Genomic DNA, 15,566 nt, shown 5'->3' with positions numbered 1-15,566 from the left:
TTTGGCCCCCGGGCCCCCATTTTGATACTGATCTATGATAATAGTTTGTCCTCAGAGAAACAACAGAACCATCGAGTACTGAAATGTGATTTTTTTTTTTTTTTTTTTTTTTTTTTTTTTTTAAGCAAATATCAGTAAATCTCTGATGTGACTGAAAGGTTTTTATTCTTTTCTCTTTTAATGTTCATTTTATGATGATTATTTATGTTTTGATTTGTTTGTATTGTGATTTTAATGTCTTTCTTATTCTGTAAAGCACTTTGAATGACTTTGTGGACATATTATGCTGTGCAAATGAACTTTGAGTAGTAGTAGTAGTAGTAGTAGTAGTAGTAGTAGTAGTAGTAGTAACTCCTACACAAACACCAGCTCTGAAGCTTTAATAATAACCAGCCCCAGATCCTCATGTTACAGGCAGGACTTTAGTGTGAATACACCTGCTGCACTAGAATCGCCTTTTATTATGACTCTTATTACACAGTAATGCTCCATTATGTGTTATATTGATTTTTATAAATGTGCGAAAATAAACATTTATGGAATTAAATTGGTAAATGCGAATGAACTAAAGTGTATTTGCCTTCTGCACTCCCTTGTCCAGTAGAATGTGTTTTTATCGTGAGGAGTTGAATGAGTTTGGAGGCGTGTGTTGAATGTGACGCGGACGAGCCGCACAGATACAACAACAAACAGCCTCCGAGCGGCTGTTAGCACACTTAGCTGCACTGTTAGCTCCACAGATAAACAAACAGCTTTGAGTCATTTAGCTCGTGTAACTCGTAGCTACACTTTATGTTTTACATTAGATTTATTTATGTGAGTGTGGAGCAGCACTTCACTCACATAATCATGTGTTTCTAGTGTGGCTTTAGTCGGGAGAGCGTTGGCTAAGTGGCTTTAGCTCATGTATGCCAAGCTACAGCAAAACAGCTAGCTAGCTTAGTTGCTAGCTTGTTAGCTAGCCAACTCGCTTAACCAAGGTGGAGACCAGCAGCGGGGAGATGCGAGGAAAGTGAGGTAAGGCCAGTGGTGTGTATGTGCTGCTGTCTCGGCTCTATGTGGCGCTACTTTATTCTGTTTGTAATGTGGGACATTTAGAGACTTTCCTGTCTCTTCTGTGACGGCTGTCATTTTACTGACGATAGAAGGATCCACAGAGCGCTGGGCTCACAGCTGTTAGCTCCATGTAGCTCCATGTAGCTCCGTAGCTCCGTAGCTGAGCCCTTTCTCTGCCACTGCAGACACAAATAAACACCAAGGTTAAACCTCGGACCTGTGCCAGTCCTAAATACACATTGAAAACAGAGAACTGTCAAACAAACAGACAGATGTCAAACAAACGGACAAATCTCACACACACGGGGATTCTGACGGGTTTTAATGCTTCTCCCTGTAACATATCACAATCCATGTACTGTCATAGCAACTTCACTGTACACTTGTGTAACGTTATTGTTGGAAACATAAAGGGGCAATGTAAACATAATTTCCCACCGCCATTTGTCCAGTTTGAGTTTAATATTGAATAGCTCAGGTAAAATGTGAAGTGACACAGAAAGCACAGGTCTGTGACTTAACTTAAGAACAATAAACATTACAACACATGGTGACTGAGTGACTCAGCTGCTTTTCTTTCCATATTTCACCTAACTTGAATGAACTACCAGTTTGTAGATGCTCTCTGTAGCTGATGTCATTATTAACATTTATAGTTTGAATCACCATGTATTCATCTGTTCACATTTATGTCAAGTAAATGTCATCATTGTTTATGTTTATTTAATTATACAAAAGATAAAATACATACATTTAAAACAAATGAAATGTGTTGTCTGTGCAGAAATAAAGGCACATGTCTAAGTAATGTGTGTGTTTATATTTTCTTGTAAGGGTTCCCCTGACGGACTAAATGAGCAAAACTCTGGACGATCCAACATGAAGTTGTATGTGTTCCAGGTCAACAATGGCAGCACTTTGACATTTGACACTGATCTTGCTGTCCAAACGTAAGGCACTTGCATTGTGTGATTACAGTGTGCGTTTTGCTAAAATATTTTCATTTGTTCAGTGTCCTAGAGCTTAAACATGCCATCCAAGCTAAATATAAGATTGCCATTCAACATCAAGTCCTTGTTGTCAATGGAGGGGAATGTATGGCTGGAGACCGACGCGTCTGCAGCTACAGTGCTGGCACTGTAAGTTTTTATGAAATCAATACAGTTATAATTATTTATTATTATACTATACTAATTAATACAATGTGTGCATGTCCATGTGCATATCTCCTGGTTCAAAGACTTACAATGTGCTTCTTTTTACAAGGAAACCAACCCCATATTTCTGTTCAACAAAGAGATGATTCTGAGTGACAGGGATCCAACAATTCCTAAGACGACGTTCTCGATAGAGAGTGAGATTCAAGTTAAAGTGGAGGAGTCTCTGTTGATGCCAGCCGTCTTTCACACTGTTGCCTCGAGAACACAACTTGCTCTTGTAAATCACTTTTTTGGACAATAATGTAAAAATAGTTCGTTTTTACTTTGTTAATGGTGTGATCATTATTACATCAACAGGAAATGTTTGAAGTTGCCAAGAAACTGTCCTCTTTCTGTGAGAGGCTGGTTCATGATGAACATCTTCAACACCAAGGCTGGGCTGCAATCATGGCTAATCTGGATGACTGCACTCTGTCATATCAAAAGCTGCTTGTGAAATTTGAAACTTCATATATAAATTATCAACAGGACTTGGAGGAGATCAAGCTAAAACTAACAAAGTAAGTTTAAGGTAGAAACAGGCAGCTCTTCTATAACTGCTGATGTTGTCTTATAACACCGGTGTTCTTGCAGGCTTGGGACAGCAGTCGCAGTAATGGCCAGGATACCACTGCTGGAATGTTTGACGCGCCACAGTTATAGAGAGAGCATAGAAAAGTCCAGCTCTACACCAGACAAATATTCAGAAGAAACGGAAGATGAACGATCTACTGAGTCCGTGCTCTGTACAGTTGGAGCAAAGCAGCACGCAAAGATGTCCACATCCATATCAGCTTCTGGAACTGCAACAAGTGAAGCGACTGAAGACCAGGAAACACATGAGATGAATGACAGTGGGGGCCTGAGAGCTGCATTACTGGATGATGACCCCCAAGAGCTGACCAACGCATCTGCTTTTAATGTTACACTACTAGATTGGATCAATGTGCAAGACCGACCCAATGATGTAGAATCTGTTGTGAGGAAATGCTTTGACTCCATAAACAGGGTGAGTCTCCAGCCTTAATCAGATCTGTTGATATGTTGATATGACTAAAAACACGGGTTAAAAATTATGTTTCTCTTTCAGCTTGATCCTCGCATTATTCAACCCTTCCTGGCAGATTGTCGTGACACAATTGCAAAGCTCGATAATCAAAACATGAAAGCTATCAAGGGGCTCGAAGACCGGCTGTATGCGCTAGATCAAATGATTGCAAGCTGTAAGAAACTGGTGAATGAACAGAAAGAACTTGCTCAGGTGAGTCAGGAACAAATAGAGAAAACAATGCTTAAAATAAATAATGTTGCTCACAAGGATCTGTTCCTTAATAGGGATTTTTGGCCAATCAGAAGAGGGCTGAAAACCTGAAGGATACATCAGTTCTGCCTGATCTGTGTCTGAGTCACACTAACCAGCTGATGATCATGCTTAACAACCACAGGAAGCTGCTTGACATAAAAAAGAAATGCACCACTGCTAAACAGGAACTCGCAAACAACCTTCAAGTCAGACTCAAGTAAATCCAGTTTGTTTTTTCTCATAGTATTTGCATTGGTTTTCTGCTATATGACACTATACAACACTATAGTAACCCACTGAGGCATTACACACATATGACAACGCTGTTTTTTGTGCTAGATGGTGCTGTTATGTCATGCTTCATGCAGACCAGGATGGGGAGAAGCTCCAAGCTCTGCTCAGACTTTTGACAGAGCTGGTGGAGCGAGTGCGGGTAGTGGAAGCACTCAGCAGTGTGCCCCAGATGTACTGCTTGGCTGTGGTTGAGGTGGTCAGGAGGAAAATGTTTATGCGCCACTATAAAGAGGTTAGTAAGCTATCAAATTTCAGTAAAATGTGAAAATAAAATTAAAAAGAAGGATTTGTTATGTACTAGTGGTATCACATTTCAGTTTCTGTCCTGTTACTAGAGTTATAAATTGTAAAATGCTGTCCTAGCATAATACTGTGAATATTTAATGCTTTTGCCTGTTTATTACAAGTAGCATGGGCAGAAATGTGTGTGGTGCCTCCATGTCTGAGTGTTAGTAATATAAACAGTAACTTTCATGTTATCACAAAGTATGGAATGGAACTTGTGCAACTGTAACAGTGTTGCAGGAGACACCAGCATAAACTGCAATCATTTTAAACATAAACTACCAGTCAAAAGTTAGGACACAAACTTTATTTTGACTACTTATTACATTTTAAATATACACAGGAGACATCAAATATATGAAGTAAGATATATGGAATTATGGAGTAAAGAAAAAAATTAAATAACTACTACTAAATATTTTTCGCCAAAGCAAACAGTACTTTGAGGATTTGAATATAAAATATTTTTTAAAAATTAGTAAAGATAAAGGAAAATTGAATGAGAGGGTGTGTGCAAATGTCTGACTGGTGGTGTAGATAAAAAATAGACTGTTCAAACCAGTTTAAATTTAAACTAATGTCTTTATGTTTTGTAGTGGGCATATGCCCTTGTAAAAGATGGGAAGCAACTGTATGAAGCAGAGAAGTTCAAAAGGGAAACCTTTGGAAAACTGTTCAGTAAGTGACATCTGAAGATTAAATTATGTGATAAACAGTCCTTTGTCATGTGTGTGGTCAGACTGTACACTATATATCTAAATGGACATAGCTAACCTGCTAGCCGTCATGATCCAGATAGAAAGTGATCATGGGCGCATGTCTGGCTCCATCGACTCCAATTCACTTTACATTAGAAAACTGTGACCCCTCTCTTTGGAACTGCTGCTGTCGGACTCTTCATTTTGGTCTTAAATGTTCATATTAACCCGCTCTACATGATCCTGGGGTTTTTATTTTCGCTATTGTGTCTGTAAATTAAGATATGAACATTAATAACAGACGAATCAGGCGCATTCTTTCCCTGGGGTTGCACCCACTAGCGTTAGCAACAGGTTTGATTGACAGTATTCCTAAGCGCTCACTACCTGCTTAAACCAGCGGTGTGGGGGAAAGGGGGGTGGATTGGCTCTTTGGTTATGATGAAATTCACCCTTTTAACTGCTAGCCTTGGTGAGCCTTATTTGACTGGAGTTGAACTTGTCCATTTCTTTATACAGTCTATGGGTCGAACTTATTGGGTCAAACTTATTCGAGCCTTACAAAGATTTGTTCTTTATTTACTCTTTTTCAGGAAAGTCTTTCCTCAGAAATCGATTGTTTAGAGGACTTGATTCATGGCCTCCATCTTCTTTTTGTGTAAGCCTCAGATGTAACTGAGCAAAAAAAAAAAGGTCTTATTCCAATTCTTTATGTAACTTACGATCTCTGATAGACTCACAAGCCCAGGAGATTTGATGATGAACTTCCAGACATCTCCCTTGACGACCTGCAGTACTTGAAATCCTGCTGTCCTGTTGAGGTCCAACCTTTCCTCATGTACGTATAAAACATTTCAAATCATTTTATTTCTAAGTCTATTTTTATCTGAGAAAGAGATTTTTGCATTGAACCCTTGTCTTGAAATCCATTTTCCACATGTTGCAGGGTTCCCACTATGTGTGATTTTGAGCCCCTCAATCAACATATACAAACGCTCCGCCATTTGGTTCACGCTGCACAGAGTGTGGATGAGATGTCCAGAACCATTACGGACCTCCTTAGTGAACAAAGGGTAAGACACTAAACTGTCACATTCAGCTGGCCAAAGGAAGCTCTCAATGGATTTTTAGACATAATTGTAAATTTTAAATATTTGCAAAGTTTTTAAGTATTGAGGCTGTAGTTTGTGTAAAGTACATTGGTGGCACTACAAGAATGAACCAGTATTATCTATATGATCTTACATTATTGTGTATTTGATCCAAACTGAACTCACAAAACCACAAGCTCATGGGATTCCTGTGATAAGATCTTTGCAGAGAGAAGCACTAAGAAACTTTATTTAATAGTAAAAAGCAGAATAAAACAAGTTACTCCCCAAACTTCAGCTCACTCACTCCATGACTTCCCCTCTGCTTCAGCCCATTGAAATGTATATTGAAATCAAAACCCATTAATAATAGTAGTAGACTTGGGCACTATTATTCAAACAGCCAGTATCTTTCCGCTCTATGGCGTGCAGGTTTTACAACAAAGAATGGACTTAACTAGAATTAACTTTGTTTGAACAAACTCTTGTGTTTTTCAGGCATCGTTTAGTCAGAGTGCTCATCGATCTACTCCCATAACGCCACAATCCGAAAACTTTACTGGGACCACAACTCCAGTGTCCTCCAAAACACCTCCCTCTCTCAGCATTCAGGTCCCCAGCTGTCAGCCCCTTGATGTCACCGTACCTGCCCCTTTGGAGGATCTATCCCCAGACAGCATTGACGCTCAAACATTTGACTTTGAGACTATTGGTCATCCAAATATGGATCCTGTTCTGCAGCAGGGTTCTCTTGATCTGGACTCCCTGGCAGAAAGCCCAGAATCGGACTTTATGTCGGCTGTGAATGAGTTTGTAATAGAAGAGAACCTCACCTCGCCCAACCCCATCAGTGACCCCACAAGCCCTGAAATGATGGTGGAGTCACTCTATTCCTCTGTTATTAATGCCATCGACAACAGACGCATGCAGGACACGACTCTACTTGAGAGGGAGAACGCTGAAATCACTGCTCTTAAAGAGACTATAGGGAAGTACAGATGCACCGCAGAGGAGACCCAATGCAAACTAAGAAATGTAAAAGACGACCTGCATCATCTCCAAAGTCAAGTTATAAAGGAACAGCACGACTTCAGTGTCGTTGTACAGAGCATGGCACTGGAAGTACATAGAATAGCAGACACTTGCCAAACACAAGAGGAGGAGCTGAGCATACACCATCGAAATGAACTTCAAACACTACAGGAAGAGCATGAAAGGCAGATTCAAACACTAACAGAAGAAAACTATACAAATCAAAACATAGTAAAGGACATCCAGAGAGCCATGTTGGAGTTGGAGGGATTACTGGAACGCAAAGAGAAGGAACTGACTCAACTTGAGAATGAAAAGCAGCAGTGGATCGAGAAACAGGGCAGCTACGTCGATAAAATCAAGAACTTGGAGCAGATCATGTCCGGTCAAACAGAAGAGATCAAAACTCTGTCTGAAGCAAGAGACTCTCTGTCCAACCAGGTCGAGAATTTGCACATTGAGATCGAACGCAGCCAGCAGAAGATTTGTCAGGAGTTTGAAGTAAAAGAACAGTTCCTTTTAAAAGAACTAGAGGAAAAACTAGAGAAAGAACACGGCGCCAAACTTGAGACTCTTACCAAAGACAACCAAGACACCATAAAGCAAATTGAGGAAGATAATAGATCCAAGTTACGTGATGCAGAAGACCAGCACTCCACTCTGGTGAATGAAAAAGATCTTCAAATTAAGGACTTGGAAGCACATCTTGCAGAACTGGCTGAACTTCGCTGCAAATTAGAAGTAGAGTTGGCGTTTAAGGAATCTGAGACTGAAGAGGTAAAGCTCTTATTGAGTGAAACTAAGACACAGCACGCAGAGTCTCTGAAGTCACAAGTCGAAGCTGAGACCAAGGTCCTTAGTAAAGAGATAGAAGATTTAAAAAGACAACTTCAGGCCAAAAATGAAGAGCATGAAGTGGGATTGGCAGAGCTGAGGAGCCTCATGAAGGCTGAGAAAGACTCCCGCGTCTCAGAACTGGTGAATTCCCACGGGGAGGAGATGAGGTTGTTACGCAGTGAATTGTCAGCGCTGGAGCAGAAAGGCCTGGACACTGAGAGGAGCCACAGTGAGCAGCTTGAAAAACTTCAACAAGACCTGGACCAACAGCTTGCTGCTCTAAGTGAAGAGCATCAGGCACAGTTAATGAACGTCCAGGAACGCGAGCAGGAGCTAACGACTGTTATCAGCAACTTACAGGCCGAAAATGACCTGTTTGCACAAAATATACAGCAAAATAGATTAAAGGTGGAGAATGAGGCCTGTACAGTGAAATCACAAGAAGCCTTTAACGAACTGCAGCAGGAAAAGAAGGAAATGGAGGAAAGACTGTTGGATAAAATTAGACAGTTAGAAAGAGAGCTCAGTGAAATGCAGTCTCTAAAGAGGTAAAACGTAACATCACATTTAACTTTCTGTAAATATGACTTACGTTCAAACTAATTCTTGTTTTAGTGATGAAAGCCTGCCATTAAAAACTGAAGAGCGTTCTGGTGCTGAAGGCCCACAGTCTATGGATTCACCTCTGAGACTGCAGCAGGAGAGGGACTCTTTACAAACACAAATAGAACTTTTGGAAAAGAAAAAGAATGAGGAAATCCAGAACCTCAAGACGTCGCTCATCGCAGAGCAGCAGGTTCATATAGGCAGTGTTTTGGTTTTTTTTGCTTTTTGGTAAATTGTACATCAACATATTTCATAAATATCTGTTTCTGCTCTTTAGACTAACTTCAACACAGTCCTGACGCGGGAGAAGCTAAGGAAGGAGCAGATCATCAACGAGCTTTCTGAAAAACTGAAGAATGTTACGCAACAGCAGGAGAAAGACAAAGGTCTGTGGTTCAACTGTTTTTTTTAAAAATGTGAAACCCAACATGTAGTTAGGTATTGAGTAAAGGGAGAGCTTGTGATTACAAATGTTAATGAAGTCAGTTTTTAAAGGTTAAGTCTTTAATATTTTCCTCATTTAGTAAAATAAAAGTAGGACAGATAGTTCTACTGTTCTTGTTTGAGGTTTTATTTGGCTTTATATATAAATGGACATTGCTAGCCGCCGCATTTCGAATAAGAAGTGAGCATGGGCGCACTTCCAGCTCCATCGACTCTGGCTCCATTGACTTTACATTGGAAAATTGTCGCCCCTCTCTGTAACTGCTGCTGTCAGGCTTTTGGTCTTAAAATGTTCATACTAACCTGCTCTATATGGTCTTGGTATTTTTATTTTACTGTTGTGTCTGTAAATGAAGATATAAACATTAATAACAGACAAATCAGGCGCCTTCTTTTCCTGAAGTCGCTCTCACTAGCGTTAGCAACAGGTTTGATTGACATTGCTAAGCGCCCGCTCCCTGCTAAACCAGCACTGCAATCGGGAAAGGACGTTACCTTAAACAGCATCGCTCTGGATTGGCTCTTTGGTTGCTATGATACTTGTGGTCAGAATTCCTCCAAATTGGCCTCTATAACTGCTCTAGCCTCGATGAGCTTCATTTGACTGGAGCTGAACGCTGTGGGTGACGTCAAACTCCCTTAGTCCACTTCATTATACAGTCTGTGATCAAGATTCACGTATGCCAGTGAAAGTCACTAACAGGCCTCCTTTTGCCTTTGCTGTAGCTCTGATAGAGACCCTGTCTGAAGATCGGGCGAGCCTGATGCAGGAGAAGAAGCAGCTGGAGGAGGAGCTGAACCGTCTGCGCAGCACAGCTTTGGTGTCGTCTGCCTTCTTCGTACCTACGACGTCAGTGCAGGAGTCCACAAACACGGGGGCAGAGGAAGCCACTGCTCTGCCCTTTGCTGGGGCCTGTTCTTCTGAGCCCATAGGAGAGAGTGAGAGGCTGCTCTCTGTAGCTGGGATTCCAGACGAGGACCATGTGGAATCAGCTGTGGAGGCCAGCATGGTGACAGTCCAGTAAGCATCTTTAATAAATGTGATGGGAACTTTACATTGTGTGTGTAAATGTGAAAATGGAAATACAACAGAATACTGACCTTGGTAAACTGCAAAATATAAACCAGATCATGGAGTGTAGTTGGTTTATGTTGTACTTTTGAGTTTAAACAACACACACAACAGGCACACAACCTGCCTTGTGTTTACACAAGTACATGACATAGTACAAGAATTACACTACACAAAAGGCATTATTCTGGGTCCTGTGGATTTACAAACATGAAAAAGAAGATGTACATGTTATTAATAAAAGACACAAGGATGAATTTAACAAAGTAACAGATATAACACCACCACAACAGTATATGTGTACTACTTCAGAACATCATGAGGTTACTGTAGGCAGCAGCCCAACACAGCTCTTTGTTTTAATATGAAAATGTTTGCTGAATGAAAGAAAGAGGCCTTTGTTGAGGTTTGCATGTAAGATGCCAACATGTACAAAGAATATGGCTGAGAGAGACTAGAATCCAGCTGTAAGTATGAGGAGCTATTCAGATGCAGCACAAACGGACGTAGTAACAGTACTAGCTAGCATATTTTCTACTATTAGCTAAACCTCTTTCACTTTTCCCACAGTGATGTTTTGATCTCAGAGGAAAAACAAAGAATACTTCTACTTGAGCGGGTAAGATTACTCATATAGTGTGTACTGTTTACGTATTCTATTGTATACCACTTTAAGTTTATGGTCTTATGGTGGATTCTATTTAAAATCATGATTTCGTTTGATTGCAGACCCTCCATATGAAGGAAGAAGAAAACAAGCGCCTCAGTCAAAGATTGGTTAGTTGGTTGGCTCAAGCAAGTAGTAACACAGCATTATTAGTCTGTTTATCTCCAAGGCTCAAAATGCTCTGTTCCAACTTGTGATGTCATGAAGTGGTAGTTTTCAAGTTAACAGCTCCTTTTACCTTTAGTTCAATGGAAATAGGCTATTCCAGGACTGAAATGATCCAAATGATTCCAGTGAAGGTGTATGAAGTTTAAAAACACAGTAGAGCACTTCCTGTATCGCCACATGATGACACCACAAGTTGGAACAGAGTGTTTTCAGTGTGAGAGATGAACTCAGCCTAAATATGCAGGGTTTTTGTGTTAAACATGTGTGAGTGAAACAAAACACAACTCTAGGTCTGTTTGTGATGAGGAAACAACATTAGAACAGATCAGATCTGTTCTAATCTTGATCCAGATCAGTTACACTGACATGGAACACTCTAGAAAGTGAATTGTTCAAATAAATTAATGACAAAAGTACAAATTTTGTTCAAAGAAATAGCATTTAAGACATGTGAAACATCATCCCCAAAGTTTTAAAATTACCTCCGTGCCATTGTACAGAGCATGGCATTGGGAGACACTTGCCTAACACAAAAGGAGGATTTGAGCGTACACCGTCAAAACGAACCTCAGATACTAGAACACAAGCATGAACATGATTAATATGCTCACAGAAGAAAACCAAACAAATCCAAACATGGTAAAAGACGTCCAGAGCCTTTTTTGAATGAACTAATGGAGTGACCCTTGTTGGTGCTGGAGGGACTAATGGAACGCAAAGAGAAGGAACTAACTCAACTTTATGTATTTAATGGAGTTTATGAGCAATACAATTCTGTTTTGTGATTCTATACCACGATTCATTTCAGAAAAAGGACCTGGCTCCAGATTTTTAAAACTACCCAAAAAATAAAATGGCATCCAGGCATGGTCACAGTGATCAGCATGCTCTATTTTAAATGTGGGTTAGATCTGCTTGAGTAAAAATGTTCCCATGGTCTTCAGCTTTTGATATAGACCATTATGAAAATGAAAGCCTGGTGTTTAAGTTATATTAGTAGGTGCTTTTAAAACAATGAGTCGACATAATGAGTCTGATTCAGGGTTTGTAAACTGTTGGGGGATTAACTGGTGCCATTTCAAAGGTTTACTTATTGGAAATCTGACGTCAGGGTTGTGTTGGAAAATCTGTTTTATTATTAGGCAAGAGTATGGCTCAATGTGCGGGTCATAACTTAAACTCTGCCATGTGTCCATTTGTCCACCGGGTGGCACTAGCATCTCAAAAAAGATGCTACAGGCCAGTCGGCTTGAAGAAGTAATGCAAATATCTTTCTTGGTTAATAAAATAATCATTCCTTGTGCATATCTTGTAAAATGTAATTAGATTTACTCTTTTTAGACATAACTTATCAAGCAACATTTTAAAACTTGGTTGTTATTATTACTAGTCCCAGTATTAACAGAGTTCTTTTTGTAGATGTCTCAGAGCATGTCGTCTGTTTCCTCACGACATTCGGACAAGATCGCCATCAGAGAGTAAGTGTGACCATTTCTATTGTCGTTGGGAGTTTACACATTATGACACTATACATGGCTTCATTATTGGCACTAGCCTGTTGCTAACCCCCCCCCCCCTTTCTCTGTTTCTGTCTCTCTGTCTGCACCAGTTTCCAGGTTGGAGATCTGGTTCTGATTATTTTGGATGAAAGGCATGACAACTACGTGCTGTTCACTGTGGGTCCAACCCTGTATTTCCTCCACTCAGAGTCTCTCACCGCTCTGGACCTTAAACCAGGTCAGTGTATCTGTTCTAACAGCATCAGGTGACTGAAATGTCCCATTTCCTCCACTTTAATTATGTGATTGTGCAACAACATAGGCTCATTATTCATGTTTTTGTTTTGTTCGACAGCATCAGGGACTTCACGACGACCATGGGTGCTTGGAAAGGTGATGGAGAAGGAATATTGTCAAGCCAAAAAGGTAATGTAAATAAAAAAGTGTAGTGTTTGAGGCCAGTGCACTGGTTTATATTCACATATGTAGTTGATAAACGTGAAAATAAAACAGTGCAAACAGTAGACTTTATGAGTTCATAGAGTTTTTCCTTCTCTTTTTTTAGGCGCAGAACAGATTCAAAGTTCCTTTAGGAACAAAGTTCTACAGAGTGAAGGCTGTTCCTTGGAACAGGAAAGTTTAAAGCCACAGACTGAGTTCAAATGTATATTTATATTGCTTACTCTTTTGAACTGAAGCATCACATTATAATTCATAACTGACAAACTGAAAGACCTTAAACAGAACTATGAACATAATTATTTTTTAATTTTCACTTTAAATCCTACTGCAACATGTTTGCTTTATTTTAAACAGATTTGCTCTTGTGGACCAAATGCTATTAACTGTGTGAGGCCTGGTCCCACACTGTGGCATTATGCCATGAACCTGTGTAAAACCAACTACATTTGGATGTTAAATATTAGTTTTCTTTTCCAGCATTTGTCCGTTTGTGGAGTCATTATGAACTGAAATAACAGATGCATTTATTCTAAATGTTTATGGAGGAATGTTCATGGCATGCATAGATATTTTCTTTGATCAAGGTAAATGTTGTAGTTTGAAATGTACTTAAAGTTGTATGGGCTCTGTTAATACTCATGTACATTATGGCTGGTGACAGTCATCTTTGCAATCCTCAAAATGCACTTTCAGAACAATGCTTTTGATTTGAAAAGGGAAGTTAATGAGCTGTCAGAACTGAGTAAATATATCAGCACAAACTTCTCTGTTATAGATCGAAATGTAGAAACGTGGCTGTGTTTCATTAACGGACGACAGTGTATATTATTCATTAAATCACATAACAGGAAACAACGGTATTATAAAAGAAGAAGAGTTTTCAAACAATAAAGGATTGAACCCAATCAAATATAAATGTCCTGTTGTTTCCTGATTATTTTTGTGTTTTATTAGAGTTCTTTAGTATTGTGTGTACGAGAGCGCTGTTTTATTTCTATGATGAAAGAGCAAATGTGCCATTTCATATGATTGTCTAAAACTGTATTTTTACAAAAGCATTTACACAAAAAGAAGAATACTTAAATTTGTTTTAATCATCTCTACATAATGCAGTTTATATATATCCAGCTACATTTTTAAAGTGTAAATTTTTTAAGTTGTAGTCATTGCCGTGGATCAGGTAGCACATAGAACGGCACATTATATTGTTCATTTGATTTTGTGTGTTTTGCCTTTGTGGACACATTAATGTTGGCACGCGGCGGCAGCAAACAGACTTCAAAAAGGCTTCAAATCGGGGCCCAAGAACGACGCGGCCCTCACGAGCAGGAAGCCCACCAAGCCCACTTTCCCAGTTCACAGCGGGGGGCATAGCAGCTCTCCGCCGCGCGCTCCCTACCATGTGGGTCTAGGGGTGTTTTAACAATGTTTAGCTCTATTTTCTCCATGTAGCATAAGCCTGTTGTCACATTTGGATGGCTCCTTCATAAATTGATGGTGTGATTCCTACAAATTCGGGACAGGCCTGAATGACAAAATATGCAACACAACATTCGATACCGAGGTGGCTGGCAGCTCCAACCATGTGCACTGGACAGGCTCTTAGTGTAAATGTTTACAACCCCCTGCTGAGCTCAGTGCTGCTGGGAGTCGCTCATCAGGCTGAATGGGACCGAGCTCTGCCATGTGCCGGCTCCTGCTGCAGCGACCATTCACAATGCTTTCACACACACCTTCCACGCCTGTGAATGTAGAGCGGATTCAAAGTCTCACAATTAGGAAGTTAATAATGCGTCTTTGGAGAGTACGGCGCCTTTCTGTTTTTGCAGGGTTTCGTTTTGATGCTAACACTAATTAATTTTGGATTAAGTTTCGATTTTTTTTAATGTGTACAATTTAAGATGTCAAAGCAAGAGTGTACGAATAAGAACGCAGGGAGTAAGCAGAGGAGGCAACTAGTGAAGGGGAAATGTGCTCCTAATATTTATCTGTATTTAATGTTTGACAGAAACACACTCTGGATGAGTACACCACACAGAACTTAGTCAAAGTAGTGTGTCATTTGTATTTGGTACAGTAAACAGGGAGGTATTCATTTTTAGTACAGCAGAATGAACACATCCAAATATCCAAAATCGTCTGTGTAGTATTTGAGTGGGTTTAAAAATTTGGTAAGTCACATTTAAGATTAAAGGTTTGAGTCATAAATATCATTATCAGATATTAATATTCACTTAGATTATTAAAGTAGTATCTAACTTGCTTCTTGTAACATTAGGTAGAATTTAAAAAGAAAAATAAACAGGGGAAATATTATTTTTAGTGCAGATAAGAGCAGCAAAATTACCCCATCCAACATCGTGTAGTGTAGTATTTGGATAGGCTTAAAAAACTGCCAGTAAAAACAAAATTATACATAAAAAGTACTTAAGTCACGTTTAAGATGAAAGATTTGCTTTGTAAATATTCACAGATACTTACTTAGATTATACTTATACTTGACTTCTTTTTATATTTCCTGTAAACAAATTTCTATTTCACCATTGAATAAAAACAGAAATGAAGACTTTAAGACACAATACTGACCCTAATACCAATCTCCTCAACTCAAAATCCTATATAAATGTGTATATAAATGCATATTAAAATGATAGCTATATTAATGAATGTTTTGAAAATTCAAAGAGGGGTTATACCAGCTTTTTTCCTCATGTCAACATATTCTGTAGGCTCGAAATGAAGGTTTAGATGGGCAAATGTGAAATATGATATAATACGAGCAAAGATCCACAAAGCTGCAGTAGGGTCTCAGATGTCTTTGTCACCTCCATCTTGTATTTGGAGATAATACTT

The 15,566-nt window shown here is 39.5% G+C and overlaps 1 protein-coding gene across 1 annotated transcript; it reads left to right on the top strand.

Moving 5' to 3' along the window:
• The first annotated feature begins 657 nt into the window (after nt 1-657).
• rb1cc1 (RB1-inducible coiled-coil 1) lies at nt 658-13,629 on the top strand. Its single transcript, XM_033981840.2, has 23 exons — nt 658-1,017; nt 1,891-2,006; nt 2,069-2,195; nt 2,323-2,493; nt 2,574-2,776; nt 2,850-3,264; nt 3,346-3,516; nt 3,591-3,775; nt 3,898-4,084; nt 4,734-4,815; nt 5,429-5,493; nt 5,570-5,673; nt 5,782-5,908; nt 6,425-8,343; nt 8,411-8,591; nt 8,679-8,787; nt 9,572-9,866; nt 10,488-10,536; nt 10,647-10,694; nt 12,172-12,230; nt 12,362-12,489; nt 12,607-12,677; nt 12,817-13,629. The coding sequence occupies exons 2-23, from the start codon at nt 1,936-1,938 to the stop codon at nt 12,892-12,894; spliced, it is 4,845 nt and encodes a 1,614-aa protein (XP_033837731.1). The 5' UTR covers nt 658-1,017; nt 1,891-1,935; the 3' UTR covers nt 12,895-13,629.
• Nucleotides 13,630-15,566: the final 1,937 nt, after the last annotated feature.

The sequence above is a fragment of the Periophthalmus magnuspinnatus genome, chromosome 17 (genome assembly GCF_009829125.3).
Source record: "Periophthalmus magnuspinnatus isolate fPerMag1 chromosome 17, fPerMag1.2.pri, whole genome shotgun sequence".
Taxonomy (NCBI): Eukaryota; Metazoa; Chordata; class Actinopteri; order Gobiiformes; family Gobiidae; genus Periophthalmus; species Periophthalmus magnuspinnatus.
This window is presented reverse-complemented; position numbering and strand designations above follow the sequence as displayed.